Source organism: Sinocyclocheilus rhinocerous, unplaced genomic scaffold (assembly GCF_001515625.1).
Source record: "Sinocyclocheilus rhinocerous isolate Xijiao unplaced genomic scaffold, SAMN03320098_v1.1 scaffold1004, whole genome shotgun sequence".
Taxonomy (NCBI): Eukaryota; Metazoa; Chordata; class Actinopteri; order Cypriniformes; family Cyprinidae; genus Sinocyclocheilus; species Sinocyclocheilus rhinocerous.
The window spans coordinates 128803-153741 of NW_015627248.1; the positions used below are offsets into that span (position 1 = coordinate 128803).

Here is a 24939-nt window from a genome sequence, read left to right on the forward strand (position 1 = left end):
AATTTTAACAAATCAGTCAATTTTAACCTTCAATATTATAGTAATGTAGTACCAACTGACTCTCATGTATATTTTACAGCATTAGTTGAGATTTTTTTTCCTTGAGAAAATTTGGCATGTACTGTACCTGATATATATTCAAAATAATCGATATCGAATCGAATCGAATCGCAAGCTTGTGAATGAGGATCGAATCGAATCGTGAAATTTGTGTCAAAACCCAGCCCTACTTGCAAGTGTTCACAGCAAAGGAATTTTCAGACGAGCACCTGACATTTTCAGCTGGCTACAAACGCTTTGGTGGACACACCACATAAGGAGCCAGCTTTCACCCGATCATGTTGATGTACATGTGTTTTTTTTTCCAACATGAACATGTGAAACAATGCAAACACAATAACCATATGCCAACTCGAGTGTATAAGTACATGCTTTATAGCCATTTTTTTCATTTACTTTGCACTGTGCGCTGAATGCTTTTTTTTCTGTACATTTTTTTTGTTTGCACATAGACTTGTGCCTGTATTCTGTAATGCGATATATCACGGTAATGAATATGCACGATATTGTTATCGTGGGCACTTCTAAATACCGTGAATAATTATATATTACAAATTATTCCGAATTTTGAATGCATTTTAAGAATACTTTTCCCATCAACTGGTCAAAATGCACAACAGCGCTGTATGCTGCGTGAAAGACGCGTGCGCACTCTGATGTAAACAAGCGCGGATGTGAAGCACATGGCGGAACATGTGAGAGACGCTCTGGATGAAAGCGCACTTTCACTCTCTGACAGCAGATGGCGCTAAACTGCAGAAATAATAATAATAATAATAATTCATTTAAATGCAGCCGTTACCCCGGAAACCCTGTAAACAAAGCAGCTGCACTACTTTCTGTTTTTGAAAGGTGTTTAAATGATTTAAACAGCCATTCAGATTTGTGTATTTGCTATGGTGTTCATCACAGTGCCAAATACTTAAATATTTAGACTTAATAGGTTATTTATTTTCAAACTTTTTTTACATTTTAATCTGGACTACAACATGCCCTAGATATTGTTTGAAAGTGTTTTGATTCTTTATTGTTCGGTCACACTTTACATTAGGGCTTCATTAGTTAACATTAGTTAATTCATTAGTTAACATAAACTGCCAATGAAAAATTCTTCTGAACATTCATTAATCTTAGGTATTCCAATATTTAATAACAGGATGTTAAAATCGAGAGTTGCAGCTGTGTTATTTAATGAGCTAACATGAACTAAGACTTGTATTTTTTTAAACAAAGATTAATAACTTCTGTCGCAAATGTAGCTATTGCTCATTGTGGATGTTAATGCATTAACTAAGGTTAACTAATGAGGTCTTATTGTAAAGTGATACCTATTGGTCTTTATAGTTGTAAATATATAAATGTATAAATAAATGTATAAGTGTAAAACTTTTAACTTTATACATTTTTCTGTATTGCTTTATTGCATTTAAATGTTCAGTTATTTTTGTTATAAGAAAAAAGTTATTAAACCTGTTATACTGTATTATGACAGCACTTTTTTAGAACTAAATTTCAATATCGTGATAATACCGTATACCGTGATAAAAGCATTAGCAATTAATCGTAACATGAAAATTTGATACGGCATATCCCTAAGTGGAACAAAAGCCCAGTGTAGCTGTTTAAATTTGCCATTCTCTCCTGGATAAAACTCGGACAATGCTCTGATCTCATGTTATTCATATTTGGCACCCAAGTGCTCCAACAAGCATAGGGGGCTCTCAGCATGGGCAGGGGACACACATACCATTGAACCGATCCGTTCTTTTTACAGGTTCCTGTAGTATCAAGCATTGCCATGGCCCTTGGCGTCCTGTTGCAATCTACAACTGATGCAAGAGCTCTAGTAACATTCCTTAATATAGATCAACTAAATGTCTGCCTTTAACAGTTATGTTATGTTATGTTATGTTATGTTATGCACACTTTTTCTCCAGTTTGAAACCCCTGTCCTTTAGCCTCAGTGACACATGGGAAGGCGTGACATAGTTATTCTACATGGAGTGGGTTTTAAGTGATGGATTCACCAGATGGAGAAGGTGGCGGCCAGCAGCCATTGTCCTTTGAATCTACATCAGAGGCTCGAGTAGTTTACAGAAGCAGCAGAAACCGTGTAGCCTTGAACTCTGCTTGCACCAGGAAGACAGGCCGACAATTAATACGCTTGGGGATTAAAACAAAGATGTTTTGGAGGTCATTTTATTCAAGAACTGAGGGCGCTAGGTAGCTTTGCAGAAGGGAATGCTTGCAATTTGCCAGCATTAACTAAACATTTCAGTGGGCCATGAAATGTGTGCAAATGTGGGTATAGCTTAAGTGGAAATGCAATCAAGTCAAAAGGTCTCTAATTGGCTCTGGGTTGGTGCCGGCACATGCGGTAGGGTGTTTCCACACAGTAGCCAGTGGTAGTGTAATTTTCGGGGGGAATTTTATTGCTCTTTTTGTTACCAGGGTGAACCAGTATGCTTCTTCGGGTTTGGCAATGTCTAGAAGCCCTTTGGGGCACACATTAGAGCAATAATGGTGGGGAAAACTGACTACATTTATCTTGCGGCGTGGAAGAAAGGCCACAGAGCTCTCAGCTTCATCCCCTAGACTATGGACAAAAGCAAGTCTGTGCCGCCATTCTTGCCAGAACTATTTTTGAAAAAATGAACTATTTATTCACTTTCTGCTGTATTTAATTAGGCCGATAATAGTTGCTTTAGGGTTAGGGAATGCTGGGTTATGTCTCTAACTTAAGTATTTCCATGTTTGCTACCACTAGCTGTCAGACTGGATGGTTAAAAGGCACTTGTCAACACTGGGTGTCATATACAGCTATATGTTTAAATAAATCACAGGTTGTTTCCAAAGGGTGAGGTTCTGAGTTGTCACACCTTGAATTCATCCGCCTGTGTGTGTGACACACCTATAATGAAAAAAATTGTTTCCTTCATGGACCCAAAACATCGACTGTATTGTCCATAAAACATTAGACCTTTGAGTTAAATCCAAAAAGGTTGGATTTATTTGAAGATAAAGCTTGAATTGTTTTGAACTGCTTTGGATTAGATTTGGATCGTATCAAATAAAGAGGATAGGGCACTTTCACCGGTTTGGACTAGCTGCTGCGATTTCAAGATCTTTCTGGCACGTTTTTCTATTAAAATTTGACTTTGTCTGTTTGGACAGTGACTTATTTCTATTGTTTCTATTTTGAGGAAACAGGATATCCCTTCTTTTTCGGCCACAAAATAGGTTTTTTGCTATGACTCGTGTAAATGAGATGAGTGATTTCTTCTGGCCTTATGTAGCCTTTATACGTTTCCATGTTTCCAATTCTGATTTATTCAAGCCAAGCTTTTATCCATTCCATCATAAGAGGTGATATTTCTTCACTTTGTTACAGTATTTTGAAAGGAGCAAGTAGGTTGTTCTGGTATAATCTGGGTGAAGGTCATTGGTGGGTGGTGGAATAGCCCTCCGTAGATAATGTGTGGTCATGTTATAAACACTTTCCCTTAGGGAAAGCACACTGTCATCAGACACACCCACTTCCCACACCCGTCTCTATACCTGACAGTCTAAACGTGTTAGAAATCCCTCAGAGAGGATACGGCTGTATGTTTTCTGAATGTTTACTTAAGACACACCTTATGCCTGAAGAATCAGATCAGGTTCTTTATCGTATGTGTGTTTAAATCTGATCACATGCTTTGCATTTTGAGCTGCACTGATGGAAGAAAGAAAGTAAAAACAGTGTAATAGTTTCCCCTTGTCACGATGCAGGAGGTTTAGGTTTGTTGCGGGGTAATTAAAGGCTGGTGCTGTGATGATGGTAAGCGATTGTAAGTGCGAAAGGTCAGCAAGAGCTCCCATATGTGTAATATGTAATTTATTTTGCACTAGCATCACCAAACATGCAAAAATAATTTTATTTTATTTTGCAATGAATAATAGCATTTGATGCTGATATGGCAGTTAAATAAATATAGTTATATTACAGTGCTTGCAAGGTAAGCATGTAAACACTTTTATAAAACCTGGCAATAGAGATGCACTGATTGCAGTTTTCTTGGCCGATTTCGATTTCCGATTTTTTTGTTAGTGTGATCTGCCGATACCGATTTTTGCCGATTCTGATTTTCTTTCTAAGAACTATAATTGACAGCATATACAAACAAAAATCTACTTCACTTAAACACAAAGTTGAAGTAAAAATTAAAAAATCAGTAATAAAATAAGAACAAATAAAAAAATTGCAAACAACAGCACAAATAAATGCAATAGAATAAAGAGAGCTATGAAACTAAGTTTTTCAGGTTAAGTAAGCTTTTATTCAGGTAAGAAATACTACAGAAATTAAAGTAATCAAATGTAAAATAACACACACAGTGTTATTTTACAGTTGATTACTTTAATTTCTGTAGTCTTCATTGTAAAAATTAAATACAGATTAATGCTTAACATTAAAGTTATAAAACGTATTCAGTCAAGATCAGAAAGTGATTTTCTTTGTCTTTTGTTCTTTGATTTTCATATACAGGTGCATCTCAATAAATTAGAACGTCGTGAAAAAGTTCATTTAGGAGAATCTCTCTCTGGCTGCGTAAAAGACAGAGCAACTCACTAGGGCTGCACGATAAATATCGCACGATATTTAATGCGCATCTGTGCGATATTTATCGTGCAGCCCTACAACTCACACTCTGCAGCCACTTCTTGTTCACATACAGTTTCAGCTAATGATGGCAGGGCAAAACAGACCGTTTTTCGAAAGTTTCTAAAGCGTAATTACGTTTTACTCTACTAGAATTAATGCCGGAAAGTTATCATATTCATAAGTGCAACAAGTCATTTGCATAGCTCCAACAGTGTCTCCTGCTGGCGTAGAATGAATTGGCATTTGCAAGTCTGTGGGAAACACTGGTGTCTGTCAGCAAACATAGGCAATTTTAAAATCTCATCTAAATGTAATTTTCTTGCTTTTTTAAAATAAGTCGTTTTGTTTCATCATTATCAGCTTTTTGTTGTCCATTTAAATGCACAAAATTTGTCTTCAAATAACTTTATACTTCAAAAAAATATTTAATTAAAATTAATTTCTACCACCTAATTTATTAATTACATTTTAAATTCCCATTGTTAATATATTTTTAATCAAAATGTGACACTGCAATGATGTCAGTAATATTGCATTCTGAATTGCAATTGATCTTTGTTACATCTTTTTGTGTGTACAGAGTGTCATCTACACTGCATAGGCACAAAAACCACATTATGTGTTAATGCACAGCTGATAGAAAACAAGATTTGTCTCTGTGGCATTTCAGCCAATGCATTAACGAGTGTTCTTTTGTTGCTTTGACAGCACTGCTGTTTCCTTCAGGAAATGCATTTGTAGTCCGTAAATAGAGATGTTCCAATATTGCAGTTAGATATTCTATTAAAAAACGTTAATGTTAACAAAATTGGCATGGACTCTGACCTCAGATGGTAGATGTTGTTGTGCTAATGCAGTGAAGTGAATGTATTTGTCTGCTCCACTGATGCAAAGAGCAAAGTTCATGATCAATAACTGCTGTCGACAGACATACATCACCATTAGCGGTACCCACACTTCCTGCCGGTGACTATAACCTGACCTCGGTGACCTGTGCTCAGCACAGAAGAGGAAAGAGCCAGATGCACTCTGGTTCGTGTCCTTTAAACAGAGGAAATTTGATCTTCTCTTGGAAACCAAGGCTTTCGTTATTGCTTCCGGGTAGAATTCTGGGAAAATAATGGCATTTCGTATCTGAAACAGAGTGCCCTAGGAATGCAACCAGACATTGTGTACGTGTTTTTGTGTGTGTCTGTGTACAAGAACACAGCTGATTGGATGATGGAGATCAATTGAGTGACGTTAACTAGTGATTAATCAGTTGCTGGAGTGATATGGGTGATGCTAACTGAATGATCAATCAGTGTTTGTTAAGATACAGTATGTGACCAGACATCATCTGTGTGAATTTCAGTGAACATGAAATGAAAACCGTATTGACTTTCTTAATATATGTTTCTGGTCTTATTGTGGATTATTTTAGTAATGTACGTTAATAAGAAAAAATCTTTAATCAAAATGTAATAACTTGTTCAGCCTCTGAAACAGCTTTCTTTTTCAGCTGGTGAATGTTAACCAATACCTGCTCAGTGATGTTGTTCAATATTCATAGCCAATATTGACAGTATTGCTAATTTTTGCTAATTTTTCACAATTGAATCAGTCCATTTTAACTCAAAAAAGTCATTAAGAAGTAAAATGTGTTGCAGATGCCGTATCATGTCAAATTTAATGTGTTTTTGAAACCAGTACTAAAAACGTTTGATTTATTCATTTGCCTGAAAAGGCCTATTTGCCTGGAATGCCTGAGAGCTCGGTAATGCTTTGCAACAGAAGGTCAGAAATATTACCAAAAAATGGCAATAATCGTAAAATAAACATTTCTGTAGTAAAGATGATCTGTGACAGCTGTTCGACTTTTTAATCGTCCTCTCCAGCTGTGTTTCTAAGCCAAAGGTTTGTAAACTGTTAATAGACAGGAGGCATTCAGAATTATGATCATTTCAAATCAAGTCTTGCATAATTTGCTTTAACTTGTTTGCTTTCTTCACTGCACCCACTTTAACAAAAGCAAGCTTTATTTGTAGGCACGTAGAGAAAGCTACACTGAACAAAATTATAAACGCAACACTTTTGTTTTTGCCCCCACTTTTCATGAGCTGAACTCACTGTTGCATTTATAATTTTGTTCAGTGTAGTAAAGAAAAAAATCTTTATTTGTGAGGATTTGTACATTGTTGGCAGTGTAAGCTAGTTTAATATGTTTATAGATGGTTTAAACTACATTATGTTTTCTGAAAAAAATGTGTGTTGCTTGTTTGAGCAAAACTTTCCACCACAATGTAAATCTGTTGCTGTGTGGTTTCGAAGTTGTTCTGAATTTTTGGCACATTGCTGTGTGGTTGTTAGGGTGGTTGTCTATTAGCGCAACTCAAACTTTTTTTTCTTGTTTTTTTTACCCAAAACAGGATGTATTGGCTATTAGCGCTATAAACACATTTAATATCGGTTTCATTCATACTGGAAGCCGGAGGGCGCCCTCGCGCCGAAACTCCACATGCATCACAGAAGGCTCCAAAGGCATTGCTATCGCTGTAACAGAGTAAACAACAGAAGATAGAAACGTTTTGAATGATAAGACAATAAACACTCGACTGCAACAAAAAGTTTATCTGTGTTATTCAAGCCATCTCTGGGATTTTCATTATAATTAAGTATATTTATAATCCATTGCTAATCGACATTTTTTTTTTTTACAGTATCACTCTCAGAAATAAAGGTACAACAGCTGTCACTGGGGCGGTACCTTTTCAAAAGGTACACTTTTGTAACTATTAGGTTCTAATATGTACACTTTAAGTACCAATATGTACCTTTAAGGTACCAAAGTGGACCCTTTAGGTTCAAATAAGTACCTTTTGAAAAGGTACCACCCCAGTGACAGCTGCTGTACTTTTATTTCTGAGAGTGTATAGAACATTTTCTGTCTCAATCTGTGACAAGAAGCCACATCAGATCACAAAAGGAAGCATTTGACTGGTGTGCAGTAAAAACGTTATAATGTTCTCTTTTGTAGGACAACAGGTTTAGAAACACTTCTCATTGCAAGTCATTACAAGGGGAGTTTAGCTTAAGCATTTTAATTTAAGCGTGTTTAGCTTAGCTAGCTAACGGTAGGCTACCTGCAGCATCAGAGCAAGTGTAATTACTGCATTCACGTGCTCCTCGGATGGTCTTATTTCTCGAGTTGTGCTTTTAAGTCGGAATGTGAAAACAACATGGACACTAACGTTACTACAAAAATGTTGAATGAAAAATGTGTTGGATTTGTATTATCAGATCTTTCCGACTTGCGTTCACGTGCATTTTCTCTAGGGGTGCTCCGATCAGGATTTTTGAGGCGATCACAGAAAGCAGTATCTGCCGATACCGATCACCAATACTGATCTTTTAAAGCCTTCTTTTTATAATTTATAACTATTTATTGTGATACTACAATCAGGATTTTTAGACATTTATTCAGGGCTTGAATTTCATTTTTTAAAATGAGGGGAATTCCCCTCTTAGGTGACACTTGTGAGAGGGGAAGCAGCACGGACTGTGCTTTCACACAGGAGATCCATGGCTGTTTACCACAAACACAACATTTATCCATTAGTTTGATTTCAAATCTAAACATTGTCACTGAAAATGCTTTTTCAGAATTGCAATTTTTTTTTCTTTTTTTTTATACACAGTACAGTAATACAATCTTTCACAGACGTTTAAACACAATAAATATAAGCAACACATTATTCAATGCTTTTTTCTTTTGCATTTACTTCTAGATTTATATATTAAAGGGGTCATATGATGCGATTTCAATTTTTCCTTTCTCTTTCGAGTGTTACAAGCTTTTGGTGCATAAAGAAGATCTGTAAAGTTGCAAAGACTAAAGTCTCAAATCCAAAGAGATATTCTTTATTAAAGTTAAGAGTCAGCCACACCTACCTAAAACGGCTCGTTCTAACACGCCCCCACATACCTATGTCACTATCTGGGAAGATTTGCATAACGCCGCCCAAATGTTAACAGCGCTGTGGCTCTGTTTGGAATTAGCTATTTTTTATTGGCGAAATAGAGCAAAAATAGGCAATATGGTGTCTAAAACGTAAGTCTGTTAATATTAACGTCTTGTTTATTTAACTGTTGTATAAAATCAATATCACATTTGTAGGGAAATAATTTTTCACGTGTGGTGCCGGTGATGATGCTTCTTCCGTCCGTTTCGGAGAACCAGAGGACAAATATTTCAATCGATCGCTCATGCATTAAAGTGGCACCGAAATCTGCGTTCTGATAATGTTCTAGTACAGGGGTGGCGAACGTCGGTCCTGGAGAGCAGCAGCCCTGCAGAGTTTTGCTTCAACCCTAATCAAACACACCTGAACAAGCTAATCAAGGTCTGAAGGGTTACTAGAAAAAATCCTAAAACGTTGAATAGCCTACTGATGTTTGAAATAATAAAAAAAAAAATGAAAAGGTACTTAAAAACTATTTTATGCAGGCCTATACAATTTAATAATAGCCTAGGATATATAATAAAGTTTTGTTTCAAATGGTTGAAGAACAGGCTACTAGCCTGTATAATTTACGTAATAGGTGAAATTATGTATGGAAACGGCTCAAGGGCAATTTTTTCTTTGCAATACACCAAAACTTTTGCAACAATTCGTTTTTTTAGGGATGATTTCATCAACCAGAGGACAAATATTTCAATCGATCGCTCATGCATTAAAGTGGCACCGAAATCTGCGTTCTGATAATGTTCTAGTACAGGGGTGGCGAACGTCGGTCCTGGAGAGCAGCAGCCCTGCAGAGTTTTGCTTCAACCCTAATCAAACACACCTGAACAAGCTAATCAAGGTCTGAAGGGTTACTAGAAAGCTACAGGCAGGTGAGTTTTAATTAGGGTTGGAGCTGTACTCTGCAGGGCTGCGGCTCTCCAGGACCGGAGTTCGCCACCGCTGTTCTAGTACATACCAGTTATATAGGTTTCGGTACCCAACCCTAATCCTAAGTGAGATTGCTTTGAACAGTAATAGCACACCTCCTTCTCAATAAGCCTCACGATTTAATGTATTATTCATGTCTGTCACATTAATAGTTCAGTAATAGTGACAGTTGCCTTAGCAATTTTAGTAATATTTATATACTATTATAGTATTTATTAATGTTTTGACTTGGCTTTTATTTTTTATATTTTCAGTTTTTTATTTTTTTAATTGTAGTTTTAGTAATTTTGTAATGGGTTCTGTCATTTTTATTTTTATAAAATGTATAATATATTTTTTTAAATTTTAGTTTGGTAATAATACTGCTTAGCAAGCACAATACTAGACTAGTGATTAGTTCAGTAATCCATGTTATTGTATTCCTCTAACATCTCAGATCTATTTGTCACTGTACACTTGTCAGCTCTGTGACTGAGGGTGGAGTCAAACTCAACGCAATCCCTCTTACTGCCCTCCCATTGGACAGTGCAGAAAGGAGGTGTGGTATACAGGAAGAGGGTGGTCCTACTCAGACCGGGAACATCTGTCTGACTGTGTGTGTGTGTGTGTGTGTGTGGATGGTGCACTTATTCAGACTCTGAGCTCAAGCTTATAGTTGTAGTCAGATATTAAAATATTCAGACTGCTTATACTGTAAATCCAGTGGAGAATTAAACCGGAGACCGAGCTGTTTGGAAGACTCATTTTTTTGTGTTGATCTTGTGGAGTAGAGGGAGTTTCGTCGGTTATTTCAGGACCAGATTTGATGGTGAGAGATGTATGAGCCGTTGTGGTCTGCGTGCTTCCCACACCGCAGCATTCAGGGCTGAGATCAACAAAGCTCTCACTGCCTGGATTTTACGCGACGATGTGCTCTTGATGTGCCTTTCTGAGAAGTGAGCTTGCTGTCTTTGAATTAGAGAAATCAAAATGTGAAGTCACTTTAACATTGACGTTTTAGGATGTTTGTTTCTGTATTTCTCAGCTAGTGTAGCTTTGTTAGAGTTTGTTGTGTGGGTTGCCGTGTGAAGATACATGGATACATGCCTGCCGATAAGCTTTATGCATACTTACCCTTTGGCCTCAGATGAACTGGTGTGTGTGGCTTTGTCTTTTTCATCCCAGGCCCTTATCTAAGTGAGTCATGTGAAGCAGCCATAAAGTTCTGACCTCAACTGAGGAAGTGTTATGAATGGAATGAGACTGGTGTGCATTTTTCCTGTGTGTGTGCCAAGTGACATAATTACATATTTAATCAGCTATACATAAACAGCCTGTCCATGATTTATTCATCTAATTTGTTACTGTCTTTTTTGATTTATGTTTGTCCATTTTGAATGTACTGATCTGTTTTTGTCGGATGTGAGTCAGAGGTTAGACATCTAAATATATATATATATATATATATATATATATACAGTATATATATATATACAGTATATATGTGTGTGTGTGTGTTTGTGTGTATACATGTTCACATGTTTACTTCAATACTACACTCTACAAAATAAAGGTTCTATATTGGCATCTTTGATTCCACACTCTTAAAAAAACATTTTCTAAAGGTGGTTTTCACTGCAGTGCCATACGTGTTTTATTGCCATTGATGGTTCCATGAAGAACCTTTAACATCCATGGAATCATTACGGGTTCTTTATAGGAGAAAAGGTTCTTTAGATTATTGAAATGTTATTAACACACAATAAATGGTTCTTTTTAGAACTGCTTGCTGAAAGGTTCTTTGGGGAACCAAAAATGGATCTTCTATGGCATCACTGCAGAAACACATCACTGTGAAAACTCCCTTTTGGAACCTTTACTTTTAAGAGTGTACTATAGTATCTTTGTCCTTTTCAGTATCATTTTGCATTGTGATCATTACTATGGTGACATTTGGATGGTGCTTTTTTACATGATAACCGCTGATACCTGTTGATGACCCTCCAGCAATAATTAATAACCAATATCAGCATGTGTGCTTTAATATTTGCTTGTCCAATCACTGTTGAGCTCGGGGAAACTCATTATATACTCAGCTCGACCACAATCCCCAGTAGTGAAACCATGGGATTAGCACATGTAATGCAGGCTGCTGAATCACAAACGTGCCTGACAACTGCAGACAGTGTGCGTCTGCTGGATAATACTGGTTCTCTGGACTCTGGAGGAGTCTGACTTTGGGGATTCAGGCTTAAATGTGGCTGTAGAATGATGTGGGTCAGGGGTCTGTGTTTTGAAAACTATTCGACTTGTCTGCCTGATGGACAGCATTTTTGCATCTTTCCTCTCTAGTTGCCTTTCTTGTTTTGTCTAAGTGCTTTGATCCCCGAGAGGTGCATATGACCCCTGTGGAACGCCCCTGCTACTGTCCTGATGTTATTGATCACAAATATAGCCCAAGTGAGCTTAAATGTGGCTATATGGCATCTGGTATACACAACAAGCTTACTATCTATCTGACTTAACAGGAACATAGATAATGGCCATATGTGGGTGTTTGATGTGACTTGTTTTTGGACATTTTGGGTTATCTTGCATGAATTAATAAATGCATAGATAAGAATCTTAATATTTTCTCTCTTAATTTTTTTTAAATTAAAATTAAAACTAAATATACAAACTGTCTATATTTAGTATTGAATATTTTTTTTCAATTGATCTTGTAAGTTTGTGCAAAATACAAGAGAGTATATCTAAATACCTACACAACAAACACTTACATTAGTCTTATGTTTTCTAAGTTGGCTTAGTTTAACCTTTGTGTATAAATATCTTCCTTTACTGTTTTCTGTTTATTTTCATACTTCTTGTTTTATTTCATTTGTTTCATATATTTCATTTCGTTGTTACATATAATGCAATCACTCTTTTCAAAACTTTGTCTTTTAAAACATTTGTTTAATTAAAGCTCTCATTAGCTTTTTTCCACCTTGTTTAGGCTATTCACACAGCAACGAACCCCTGAACTGCTCCCCGGGCACCGCAGCACGTGGCTGCCCACTGCTCCGGGTGTGTGGTCACGGTGTGTGTGTGTGTGTGTGTGTGTGTGTGTGTGGCATTCTCCAGAATAATGATAATATCTGATTATTTGATTATGGTCATGAGAAAGCATTTGCATTTCATGTTCATACACCTGTGTGTGTGTGTGTGTGTGTGTGTGTGTGTACATTTGAAAATAGCAGATCTCTCTGAATACTGACAACTGCTGTATGTAGATTTGCCATTTGTGTATTTGATTCTAAATCACCGGCCCACACTAATGATGTCAGGGTCCGAGGTGAGGTCCTGACTTTGATGACCGGAGGTTGCCAAGCACATTGCTTGAACATTAGTCCTGTATAAAACACCGCATAAAGTAGACCCTCCTCTGAAATCACACACACACACACACACACACACACACACACACACAGTGTGTGCACTTGGATGGGTTAAATGCAGAGCACAAATTCCGAGTATGGGACACCATACTTGTCCACACGTCACTTCACTCACTCACATGGCGGATGAATCTCGTGGTTGCACATGCCAATAACAGACTGACATCACTCTGATTAGTTCAGCAGGGATCAATACTGTAACTTGCCATTAGGAACGTTGGCTTGTGACTGCTGGATGACAGACCAAAGGCCAGGGTTTGTTTTCTAGCTGATCCTAGACTGGCCTGAGAGCTGCACTGGATGACCTCCATTATGTAAACTCTAAAATGGAAACCCATTCGCTCTTCTGCAGGCCCAGTGATCAAGGCTTCCAGAGTTATGGATTAGCTTTTAATGAGAGAGGCAGAAAATTACAGACAATGTCGCAAGCCTGTGGAGCTGTTGGTTTAGTGTTAGTTTCATGACTGCGTTTGATATCAGAGCACTGATGATGATGGATTTTTTTTCCGTGCCAATGACACAGGCACAAGATAAATGGCACAGGGGGAGAAAATGTCACAGAGAAAATAAGGAAAGACAGACTAACAACCACACTTCTCATTAGATTATTCAGTGAGGTCTGTTGAGATAGTCTGGTGTTGAAGTGCTGTTGTCTTCCCTATAAGAGCTCTTTAGGTCATATCCTGGAAGAGATATGACTGCTGGCTACATCGTGGGACCTCAAAATCCTGCTTCATCTGTCCACAAAATTGCTGTGCAATTATGTTATTATGGAGCTCCAGTGCTTGAGAGATGTTCGCTCTGGGATGTATGCATTAGTGCTGGTTTGGTTTAAAGGCACAGTATCTTAGGACTGTCTTTGAAGGCCTTCACAACGCTCTTTGCAATCGACTAGCATTAGAATGCTACTGTTGAAAAGTTTGGGGTTGTAATATTGTGAAATATTATTGCAATTTAAAATAGCTTTTCTATTTTAACATATTTTAAAATGTACTTTATTTCTCTGATTGCAAAGCTGAATTTTCAGCAGCCATTACTCCAGTCTTCAGTGTCACACAATCTATCTGTTGAATATATTTTGTGGAAACTTTGATACATTTTTTTTTAAAGATTCTTTAAGCATTTATTTGAACTGTATTTTGTAACAATTTATTTATGATATAACACTGTATTTTCTGTCACTTTTGATCAATTTAATGCATACTTATTGATGTTTCAAATTTAAACAAATTTAAATTATTTTAAGACTACATATTCAAATATCTTGTTCCTATTATAACCGTTGCACCAGCAAAGAAAAAAAATGCAAATTACCCATGAGCAGTACATTTCCCATGACATCACTTAAGTTGTGTGCCTCTTTGAGAACCCTCTCTTTTACAAATCCAACCGCCCAAACTCTTTAGATGGTGCCTAAATGTGGTGAGACTGTTAATGAAAGCGATTACAACTCTTTAAAGCAACACAAAGCTGAAACGGGCACACTTGTCTTTCCATATACTGTATTTGAAGAATGCACATATTTTAATAATCTTTAGAATGCTTTGCTTGCAAGCTATGCATGTAAGATTTGTCCATTCCATTGGCGATTGACCGATAAACAAATAGTGATTCGGTCTCCTCCACATTCAGCTGTTTGCAGTGAAAAGCAACAACAACCTAGACAGACATGCTGACGACAACTGAAGACAAAGCGCTCTGTGATCTGAAGTGGTGGAAGTGTTGATGACCACAGTTACCAATATTTGAGCGAAACTGGCAGAAATTTCCGTTGCTTCTTTTAGTTTATTTCTCTTACGATCTGCATGTAGATTGAGGATAATAAGTAATAATTTTTTTTACTGTACAATTAAAAGCAGCCTTGCTGAGAAGAGACTTCTTTTAAAACATTAGAAAATATTACAGATCCTAATTTGAACACTATGTGTGAATGTTATAATAAATGTATTAAAACAGAGCTTTTGTAATGATTATTATCATTATTATTGTCTTACTTTTTATTTTATTTTACAGAACAACAGTAAAATTACAATACTAACATGTATGAATGTTGATACGCGCCTCTCACTCTGCGCTGGTTGCTATTTGATCGTGTCATATCATTGTTCGGTACAATTTATTCGGTCTTTTCGCTTATTCGAACACTGAAAGAGCTTTTTTTGCTATTTTCGGCCGAATAATTTCGGTTGCCGAACATTCGGTGCATCCCTAGTATATAAGCAGCATGCAGCTCTACAGAAGCTCTCAACATGCCAAATTGCTATTCAAAGAAAGATCAAATGTACAGTGGCCCCAAAAAAGGTCACTTTTGAACACCTGAAGTCACATTTAAAATGTCTGAATGTCACTGCATCAGATATCAAGTGTCAAACCAAGTGGCATCTACAAACAAATGCTGCTAGAGTTTTCCAGAAGTAGCATCACTTTTCTGAGCCATTGTTTTGCAATAACTTTTAACCAAATGGTCTCAAGGTGATTATAGTGGATAGTGGATTCAAGTGTTTTGCTTGAAAAGTATACTATTTGTCTTTAAAACAAATGCTATGCAAAGACATTTACATATTTTTAAGTGTGTCTTATTACATTTAGATATTTAAAGTGTGGCTGATGTGTTCAGATATTTTTTCCCCATTGTATCATGTTTGTATATAGCGTAACATTGTATCATGTTTGTATATAGCGTAACATTGTATCATGTTTGCTCTCAACTTTCATTCTTGAAACCATTCATTTGAAATATGCTGAAGTGTAAACATGCTTCATGATTTTGATGAATTCCCATAATGCACTGACTCATGATCCAGCATGAATGGGAATTGCTTCCCGGTGCAGGATCAACACAGCCATTCATAAAGATCGAACTTTGCTTACATAAAGAGGCCTGGCCACCAGGGTGGAGCACGGACATACGAGGACTGGGCTCTCGTGGATTAGATCCACTGGTGTATGACAGAGAGAGATATTTCATAAGACAAGTGTGTTATGGAGGCATTTTCATGCCAGTTGCTGCACGGACATGCACATTACTTGAGATTTACCTTCCTTCACATGTTCCCTCCCACTTTTCTTGAATGTGCTTGTTGTCAGTATTCACTTTTATACTCACTATACGTTTTATAACTGTTGCATGCATGCTTTTTGTAGCAAAATATCGGTCTTGTCGTGGGTAGACCTTGATTTTAGTCTCCTGGGACTGACCTCTAATAGAAACGGTACAAGGTTTGCAGAATTTGATACCATTCCCCTCCAGCAATTTATCTGAATTGCTTTGGAAGAGGAGGCTGGGAGTATCTGAACAAGTGCTTAATGCTGCGAGTTAGGGATGGGCGATATCTTATAATTTGCGATATACCAGTAAAAATTCTCCCCACGATAAGAATTAGTCTTCACGCGATAATAACGATAAAGTCTAGTTGTTAACATATATCTGTGTGCAACAGTGCGGAGCGACATCGCGGAAGGCGGACGTGAAATTGAGGAGTTTATCGCTAAATGAGGAGCTCCAGCTCATTTTACAATCTGTAACTGGTTTGGTTAGGGCTGTACAGTGCACAAGTTTATTTTCCTCAAGTTTCATCAGTTAAAATCTCCGTTGTGCGTTTTATTCAGCAATAACTGGATACCTTCCTGGAGCGTCGTCAGTAGTATACTTCTTCTATAGATATGTGGAGTTGCTGTGCAAGAGCGCCCTCCGGCTTTCAGTATGAATTAAAACAGTCTTTACATTACGTGTACTCATTAATGCTCACAACACCCTATTTTGGGTAAAAAATAGGAAAGATAATACTTTTCTCTAAAGAAACAGGATTCCCTGAATTATCGTCATTGATATCGTTATCGTAATAAATACCAGAAATATCATGATATATTTTTAAGCCCATATCGGCCATCCCTACTGCGAGTTAATGTTGACCATTTTCAAGGACAGTGTTAGTTTAGTATTATTTGTATTCTGTTTTTGTATTTATTAATATTTTGATTTGGCTTTTATTTTAGTTTAAACTTCAGTAATTTGATATGCTTTTGTGAATTTTATTTTTATTATTGTTTTGTATATTTACTTATTTTCGTTAGTTGCCAAGGCAACATTTCAAATTTTTTTTGGCCAAGGCAACATTTCTACGTTTTTAAGTTTAAGATTTAAAATTTTATTTCAGCTTTATTTCAATTTACGAAAATAATTTTTAATAGTTATAGTTTTAGGTAACAACTACAACACTCAGGGATGCATGTCAAATGAAATTGACTTGAACAAGGGCAGAGCTGTAGTGGCCTGAATTTGTTAAACATGCTTTTTTTCAGTTGACAGACGTCCATTTAGAAAAGACAAGCTTATACATAAACAAACTGGCTGTTTTATGTGTTTTACAAGCGCAGCGAGACTCTTATTTTATTTGGGCTTTGGGAAAGATGTCATTTTTTATTAGGGATAAAATGTTATGCTCGGTTCATAGCACAGCACATGTTTGCTTTCATTTAGGCTAGCTGCTGATTCTATTACTATTTTAGTTATATAAATATTTTAGTCACCTGTCTCGGTACAGACTGTGGTGACCCATGAGCAAATGAGCTGAAAGATGAGGAGCCGACTGTCGTTTTTTATACGTTCAGAAAAGACAAGCTTATACATAAACAAACTGCCTGTTTTATGTGTTTTACAAGCACAGCGAGACTCTTATTTTATTTGGGCTTTGGGAAAGATGTCATTTTTTATTAGGGATAAAATGTTATGCTCGGTTCATAGCACAGCACATGTTTGCTTTCATTTAGGCTAGCTGCTGATTCTATTACTATTTTAGTTATATAAATATTTTAGTCACCTGTCTCGGTACAGACTGTGGTGACCCATGAGCAAATGAGCTGAAAGATGAGGAGCCGACTGTCGTTTTTTATACGTTCACACATTTGTTGGTTTTGTAATAATAACTTTCCTGCGCTAGTCTTTTAAAAAAATTTTTTTTTAAAGATGTTTACATTTCAGGGGTTTCCCAGGATGTAAAGATTATTTAGCTCCCTGGCGATCCCAGTTCTTCGTTTGGACAAGATGTGGATTTGGATTACCAGTTTTTATTTCGACATTTGTCAGATAAGCTCCTGCATTGTATGTGGTTTGAATAAAGGAACAGAATATTTGCTTAGCAGTGTTTGTGGGTCATAGTTTGGATCAGACCTTGTGAACAAGGACATCTAGCAGCGGGACGATTAAATTCTTCCACTTGTTAATGATTTACTGGCATACTGTGTGCTTGCATTATTCACTTGAAAAAAAAGTAAAATAAATAAGTAAATAAAAAATGATGTGAAATGTGATTTGGGCATGTTTTCGTGAGAATCACTAATCTGCTAAATTAATAAATGTTACTGAGAACGTCTTTGTTCTCAAAGCTTGCTGTCATGTACAAATTTGAAAAAAAGCAACTTAAAATACCACAAACCAAGACGCAGTTCATGTTGTCTTTTGTTCAAGTTGATCTAATAATAGACGTGGTGTCCATTCTTATGGTGTAAAGTGTGTGGTCTTTGCCCACTGATCGTTGGACCAACTGGCCGGGCCGGAGCTATTTTCACACAAAGAAATAAACCCAGTGGTGAGAAAATTCCCAGCCTTGCTCAGGAGAACAGCTGTGTCTGGTCTGCTGGGTTATCGCTGCTAAATAGTTAGTGTGAGAATCGAGATTCTCTTCCATGTTGGGAAAAAAAATCACACAAGGCCGTGTTAGTGTGAACATCCAGATTGTTGACATGGCCGAGTGAATCATTCGTTTCAGCGCTCCGAAAAAAACACCGAAGAGTTTCCTCTGCAATTTTACTTCCTCTTTGTCTTCCTTTCTTTTTTTCTCTTTCTCATCTGTGAGCCATAGTTTTACCTTTGAATCTTGTTTGAGCTGAATGAGTTTACTTTCTTTGAGAAAAGAGTTGAAGATTAGTTGCATTCATACTAATTGACCTACATTTTTCAGTAACATGACAGTCTCTCAGATGTTTTCTACTGTAGCTTTTCTGGCATCAAGCTGTTTTCTTCAATCAGACATGTTATAGCGTAACAAAATGCTGACAAAACTTGTTTTTTTAAATGCATACTGTGCATGCATCCTTATAACCTAATAAGCTGAGGCAATAATCAAACACACTCACATAGAATATCCTTTCTTGATTTCAAAAGCATTGGAAGGTTCATTTGATTTTTAGTAAATCATTCTGAAGATTCCTCAAAGAACCAGTTCAAAAGAAATTATTCACTAATTCATTTAAACTATCAAAGTGTTCACAGATGTTCTTGCATGACATTTCATTTGTATTGCAAATAAGCATTCAGTTAAATACTCTTTTGTATTATTATGTTAAATTCAGTTAGATAAATTGTGTTATTTAGTTTTATTAGTTGTTTAAATTTGAGTTTTGAGTCCAGCTCGGGTCATTTTTTTGGTCCGCCCCTTCTTTATCCTCATCATTTCCTGTGAATTCTCCACCGTCTTAAATAAAAGAGGCAAAAGCCTCCAAAAATTACATTTTATATTTTGATTCTGATGTTTGTATATAATTACAAATTGTAAATTGATGGAATCATTTTTAGCATTTTCTTTTCTCTGATGAGCTGCAGACAAACATTCAGAGGTCAAACCGCATGGTAGATCATGTTGGGCATCGCCGTTTAAGTCTGTGTTTGGGTATAATGGCACTATAAACCTGCTCTGCAGGGTCAAGTACACTGAGCAGATTTTACACAAACACATGTACTATAAACTCCAGCCTAATCTTGAAGCCATTTAAGCCTTTATGTCCCTGTTCTTCTAAAGGGAAACATCTGGTCACTTTGAGCTTCTGGGTCTGATCGTAAATTCAGAGTGAAGTTTATGTTTGACTTCTTCGGGGTCATGATTGCTTTAGCGCTAGAGCTCAGGCTGGTGTACTCATTAAAACAGAACTGGATGAAGATAAAGTTGGGCACGGTAACTTTCTCAGTTATTCCTAATATGGTGAAAGGGAAGATGAGCACGGTTGGGTCTTTTGAGAGGTCAGTTTCATTGTGTGAGGTCTGAGGATAAAGACTACAGACAGTGTCTTTTGTTTTATGAAATCTGTGACATCTGGGGGATGTAGATGAAACAGTGTTATGGCTGAGTGAAATGTAATCATTTGGCAGCCACTTTTATTATGAAGAGGCACAAATTACAAGGACAGTCCCTTGGAGTAACCTGGGGTTTTTCATCCAAAATTTTTTTTTTTTAATTAGTCAGCATTTGCTCACCATTTTGTTGTTCCACATACATTTAAAAGGAGCAAGTTTTGTTAAAAGTTCATTCAGTTCAAAAAGGATATAAAAAGCGGTTCATGCACTATATTTCAAGTCGTATTATGCCATACGATAACTTTGTATGAAGAACATACCATATGTCTTGATGTGCAGAAGCTCAATTTTTTTTTTCATTTCTGCTTTACAACTTACTTCTTTCACAGTGGTTATAGCTCATGGATTGGCCTTTTTGGTGTTCAACCCCAAAACAACCTTTTGGTTCCCATTCTAGATCACATATTATACCACCACACCTTGGTTTTTGTAAAAACAACTGTTGTTTACTCTTGAGAGTAAAAAGAAAACAAATTCATCAAGTTCTAATATTCGATTTGACTCATTTTGTTGCTTTAGCCTTTTGGCTTAATCCTTGTGAAGAGCATCTCTGATTTTTCCACTATTAAAATGCAATATTCTCATGCAGTTGCCTTTCACTGATAGACACAGATCCTCTTAAATTGCCACCTTGGAATTATAAGGTTCTATCTGCATTCTGAACGGTTTTGAGATATTGAGCTTCAAAGATTTTGCGTTCCATATACTTTACAGATATAATCTTTTTGTTGTCTTAGTAAAGTCTCAAAATGTACACAACTTAAAAAAAAGTCACATTATGTAAATAAGATGTCACAAAATAATATGTGAATAACTCTGTTTTGACAAAAATGTCAAAACTGATAGATAGAACCTTATAATTCCAAGGTGACAAAATACTGAAGGATATTACTCGTAATGCACATTATAAACAAGGTTTAGTGGCAAAATAGTTTGTTTTCTTTCTGTAAAGTGATTCACATATAAAAGCACCTAATAGTGTAAAATGATAGCTCATTGCTTTTATAGCCGTTTTATCTGTCTACATAATGCTTTGCATGTTGAATCATGCTGCTGTGTATTGCTGGAGTTTATGAGGCTTATGTGAGTGTTGTAATGGGTAATAAGATCATACAGTGCTGGCATTATGAGTCTTACTGCACAAACACAAATTGATAATCCAACATCTCATTTGTTGTAATTTGGGGTCGGTAAGATTTGTAAATGTTTTGAGAATAATTTCTTATCCTTACTAAGGCTGCACTGATTTGAAAAATAAAGTAAAAACAATAATATTCTGAAATATTACTACAATTTAAAATAACTGTTTTCTATATATATTGTAAAATGTATTTTTTTCCTGTGAGGGCAAAGCTGAATTTTCAGTAGTAATTACTCTTTAGTGTCACATGATCCTTCAGAAATCATTCTAATGTGCTGATTTGGTGCTCAAGAAACATTTCTTATCATTATCATTGATAATGTTTTTCAGGATTCTTTGATTAATATAGAGTTAAAAAGAACAGCATTTAATTAATTTTTATTTGTAGCAGTGTAAAAGTTTTTGCTGTTATTTTTAATCAATGTAATGTATCCTTGCTGAATAAAAATATTCATTTCTTTAATAAATGAATAACCCAAAACTTATGAATTCTAGTGTGACTGTGCAAAGCATAACCAAAGCCTTGATTGTGAATTCGTTTCAGCGAGATTTTATGCACCAATACAGATAATTTGCATATTGCTACTGGTCTTCAGTGGGAGGTCCAATGTAACCTGTTTGTCAGGAGTATACTTAATACATGAATATTTTAGTTTGAATACATCACACATCTCATGTGACAGCCCTGGTTGGCGGTATGATTTTCAGTCATGTTGTTTTGCATTGAGCTCTGTCTCAGACTCTCAGCATAGCCATCCATATTTTCAGTGAACTAAGAAATGATTCCCAGAAATGATTTTTTTTATTTGTAGCTTTGTCACCCCTCCTCATTTTCTCTTTTTGTTTTTTTCTTGGACAGGGGGTCATAGCTAAAGTGAGACACATTTGACTGGCTGGGCCTCTGGCCATGATGGCCCCACATAAGCGAGGAGGGCGGGGCCTGTCATTCCTCTGTTGCTGTCTAAAGAAGAGCGACCATCCCGAGATCACCTACCGCCTCCGCCATGACAGCAACTTCACACTGCAACCCATGGAGCCCACCCTGCCTATGCCCCCCACCGAGGAACTGGATGCCATGTTCACTGAACTGGTGGTATGTGCTGTAACATGACCTCCATACTCTTTCTTTTGTTTTATTTATTTCCCAATTTCTTAACTGGATGGATGGATGGATTGGTAGGTAGATGGATGGATGGATAGGTAGATGGATGGGTATGTAGATACAGTAGATATGTAGATGGATGAGTAAGTAGATGGGTTTATGGATAGATGGGTGGTAGATGTTTAGATGGATGGATTGGATGGATAAATGAATGGATAGATGTATGGGTAGGTAGATGCATGGATGGATGGATGGACGGATGGATGAATGTATGGGTAGGTAGATGGTTAGATAGACGCATAGTTGAAAGGACGAATGGTAGGTGGATGGATGGGTGGGTGGGTAGATTGATGGATAAGTAGATGGATCAATGGATAGATGGGTAGGTAGATAAATGGGTGGATGGATGGATGGATGGATAGATTGTTGGATGGGTCGGTGGATGGATGGATGGATGAATGGATATGTAGATAGATTGGTAGAGGAATAGATGGCTGAGTGCGTGGATGGGCGGATGGATGATTAAGTAGATATGTAGGTCGATGGATGGATAGGTAGATAGAGCATTGTAGTTTAACTTTATTTTGGTTTATGTATTTTATTCAACTTTCTATTGAAGCTTGATACTCTAGATCTTTGGACACAAGCCACTTTGAAAGTCAAATCTGGTCTTTGGTTTTGTCAAACATAATATTGGAAAGCATGTTAAGGATAACTTAATAAAACCGAGAGGAACTTGTCTTTCATTCCATGACGGGTTTTCACCATTGCATTTTTTGCTAAGACAGAACATACAGAGTTCATTAGCATGCAAGCCCACATGGCCAAAAATCACAAATGGAGCCTGTTAAGTGGGTTCATTCAAAATAATCCCATCGGAATAGTTAGAAAAATGCTTGTTCTTCAGTTGAGTACTGCTTTGCTCTACCATTCCTCCATTTGTGGAGTGAATCGGTGCTTGTCTTGGACTCCGTAATATGGGGAATCCAAGCATTCTCTGCTAATGGTCCAGTAAAGAGTGTTAGACAATGCATGTTCCCTCATTAGCTCTGCAGACTCCATTGAGTAGGAGAACGTCTGTATGTCTCATGCCCACCAGCGCGTGACCAGCAGGCATTTGGCACAGATGGGCTCATGGATGACTTGCATGCGCCAGACTCCGTCCCATACGCAGCCTGTCCCCTGCTGAGTCTTTGAGGATTCACAGTGAGCCACAACTGAGGCATCAATCAGTGTCATGTTGACTTGATTTAACAGGAAAATGCTTCTAGCAGGCTTTTGATTATGTGTCGATTTGAGGTGAGAAAGCAGTCCTCCTCATGAAGTTGAAAGATAGCTGCTTCTATCTAAATGGCTTTTAGTGAGTGTGAGGGATGGCAGAACAAAATCTCAGGTTCAGGTTTTTCCTGCAGAGACATAAAGAGGGAGAAGTATGAGAGAACAGTCTGGACAAGATCAGATTTTGACCTGCCTGCTTCTGCAATAGATGTGGTGTCTGGATGTGATGTTCTCTCTCTGGAATCTCTGCTCAAATATACATGAGTACTTACAAGTTGGATTATACGATTTCCCTGTATTTCTCATTCTTTTTATCCTCATTATTTCCTTATGCAGCCTGTTAAAGTGGTCTCGGGACCTGATCGTTGTATGTGTCTCTCACATGATGTTAATTAACTTGTGCCTGAACATCTGGACTGAATATGACCAACTCAGGCCAGAACTGCATCATGGGAATGCACGGAGGTCACAGGAGTGTACAGGCATTAATTGATGGTTTACATGACTAAATCTTTTGTTTGCCATGAAGAAACAAGGACTCTCTATCTCACACAGAATTGTGGGAAATTAACTCCCGCTTGAGGGTCAGTGATATCCAGAGGCTGATGTCAGAATTTAAGTCATGTTGGTTTTGTCAGGCCTTATTGCTGACTGGATAGGAAGCCTGTGTGTGTGTCACTGCCAAATCAAATATAATTTTGTTGTTTGTTTTTCATTCATTCGTTCGTTCGTTCGTTCATTCATTCTTGTACATTTTACATTCCTTATTTATTTTTTTTGTCTATATCTGTCTGTCTCTGTCTAAAAAATTGATTATTTATTTATTTTATTTTATTTATTTATTTTATGTATTTATTTAATATAATAATATAATATAATATAATTATATTATTATATTATTAGATTAGATTAGATTAGATTAGAAATAAGCAACCTAAAGTGTAAATTTTAGGCATTTAACGGTATTAGAATGTGACAAAAAAATGTTTTTTTAAAGATGAAACAGTCCATTGTATTTTAAATGACAAAGTATACATTATTTTAAAACCTCTCATCTCTTTCTCCCACAGGATGAGTTGGATCTCACAGAAAAACATAGAGAGGCCATGTTTGCCCTTCCTGCCGCGAAGAAATGGCAAATCTACTGTAGCAAGAAAAAGGTAAGAAATTGGCACTGGAAGGTACTAGGCAGGGACTCCTGTCACAGATGCCTTTTGCGTTTTCTGAAAGA

The 24939-nt window shown here is 36.8% G+C and overlaps 1 protein-coding gene and 1 long non-coding RNA gene across 4 annotated transcripts in view; one reads left to right on the forward strand and one right to left on the reverse strand.

Moving 5' to 3' along the window:
• daam1a (dishevelled associated activator of morphogenesis 1a) overlaps positions 1 to 24939 on the forward strand; it is a 57068-nt gene that overhangs the window by 6021 nt on the left and 26108 nt on the right. For all 3 annotated transcript variants that reach the window (XM_016534564.1, XM_016534571.1, XM_016534578.1), the window contains exons 2-3: positions 22188 to 22421; positions 24779 to 24868. In XM_016534564.1, coding sequence (XP_016390050.1) covers positions 22236 to 22421; positions 24779 to 24868 — 276 coding nt within the window. In that variant the 5' untranslated portion in view covers positions 22188 to 22235. The remainder of the gene's footprint in view (positions 1 to 22187; positions 22422 to 24778; positions 24869 to 24939) is intronic.
• Positions 10485 to 22257, reverse strand: LOC107725359 (uncharacterized). Its single transcript, XR_001638113.1, has 3 exons — positions 22186 to 22257; positions 19872 to 19877; positions 10485 to 10553 (listed from the first exon to the last, which is right to left on the reverse strand). It is a non-coding gene; the product is annotated as an uncharacterized LOC107725359 (long non-coding RNA).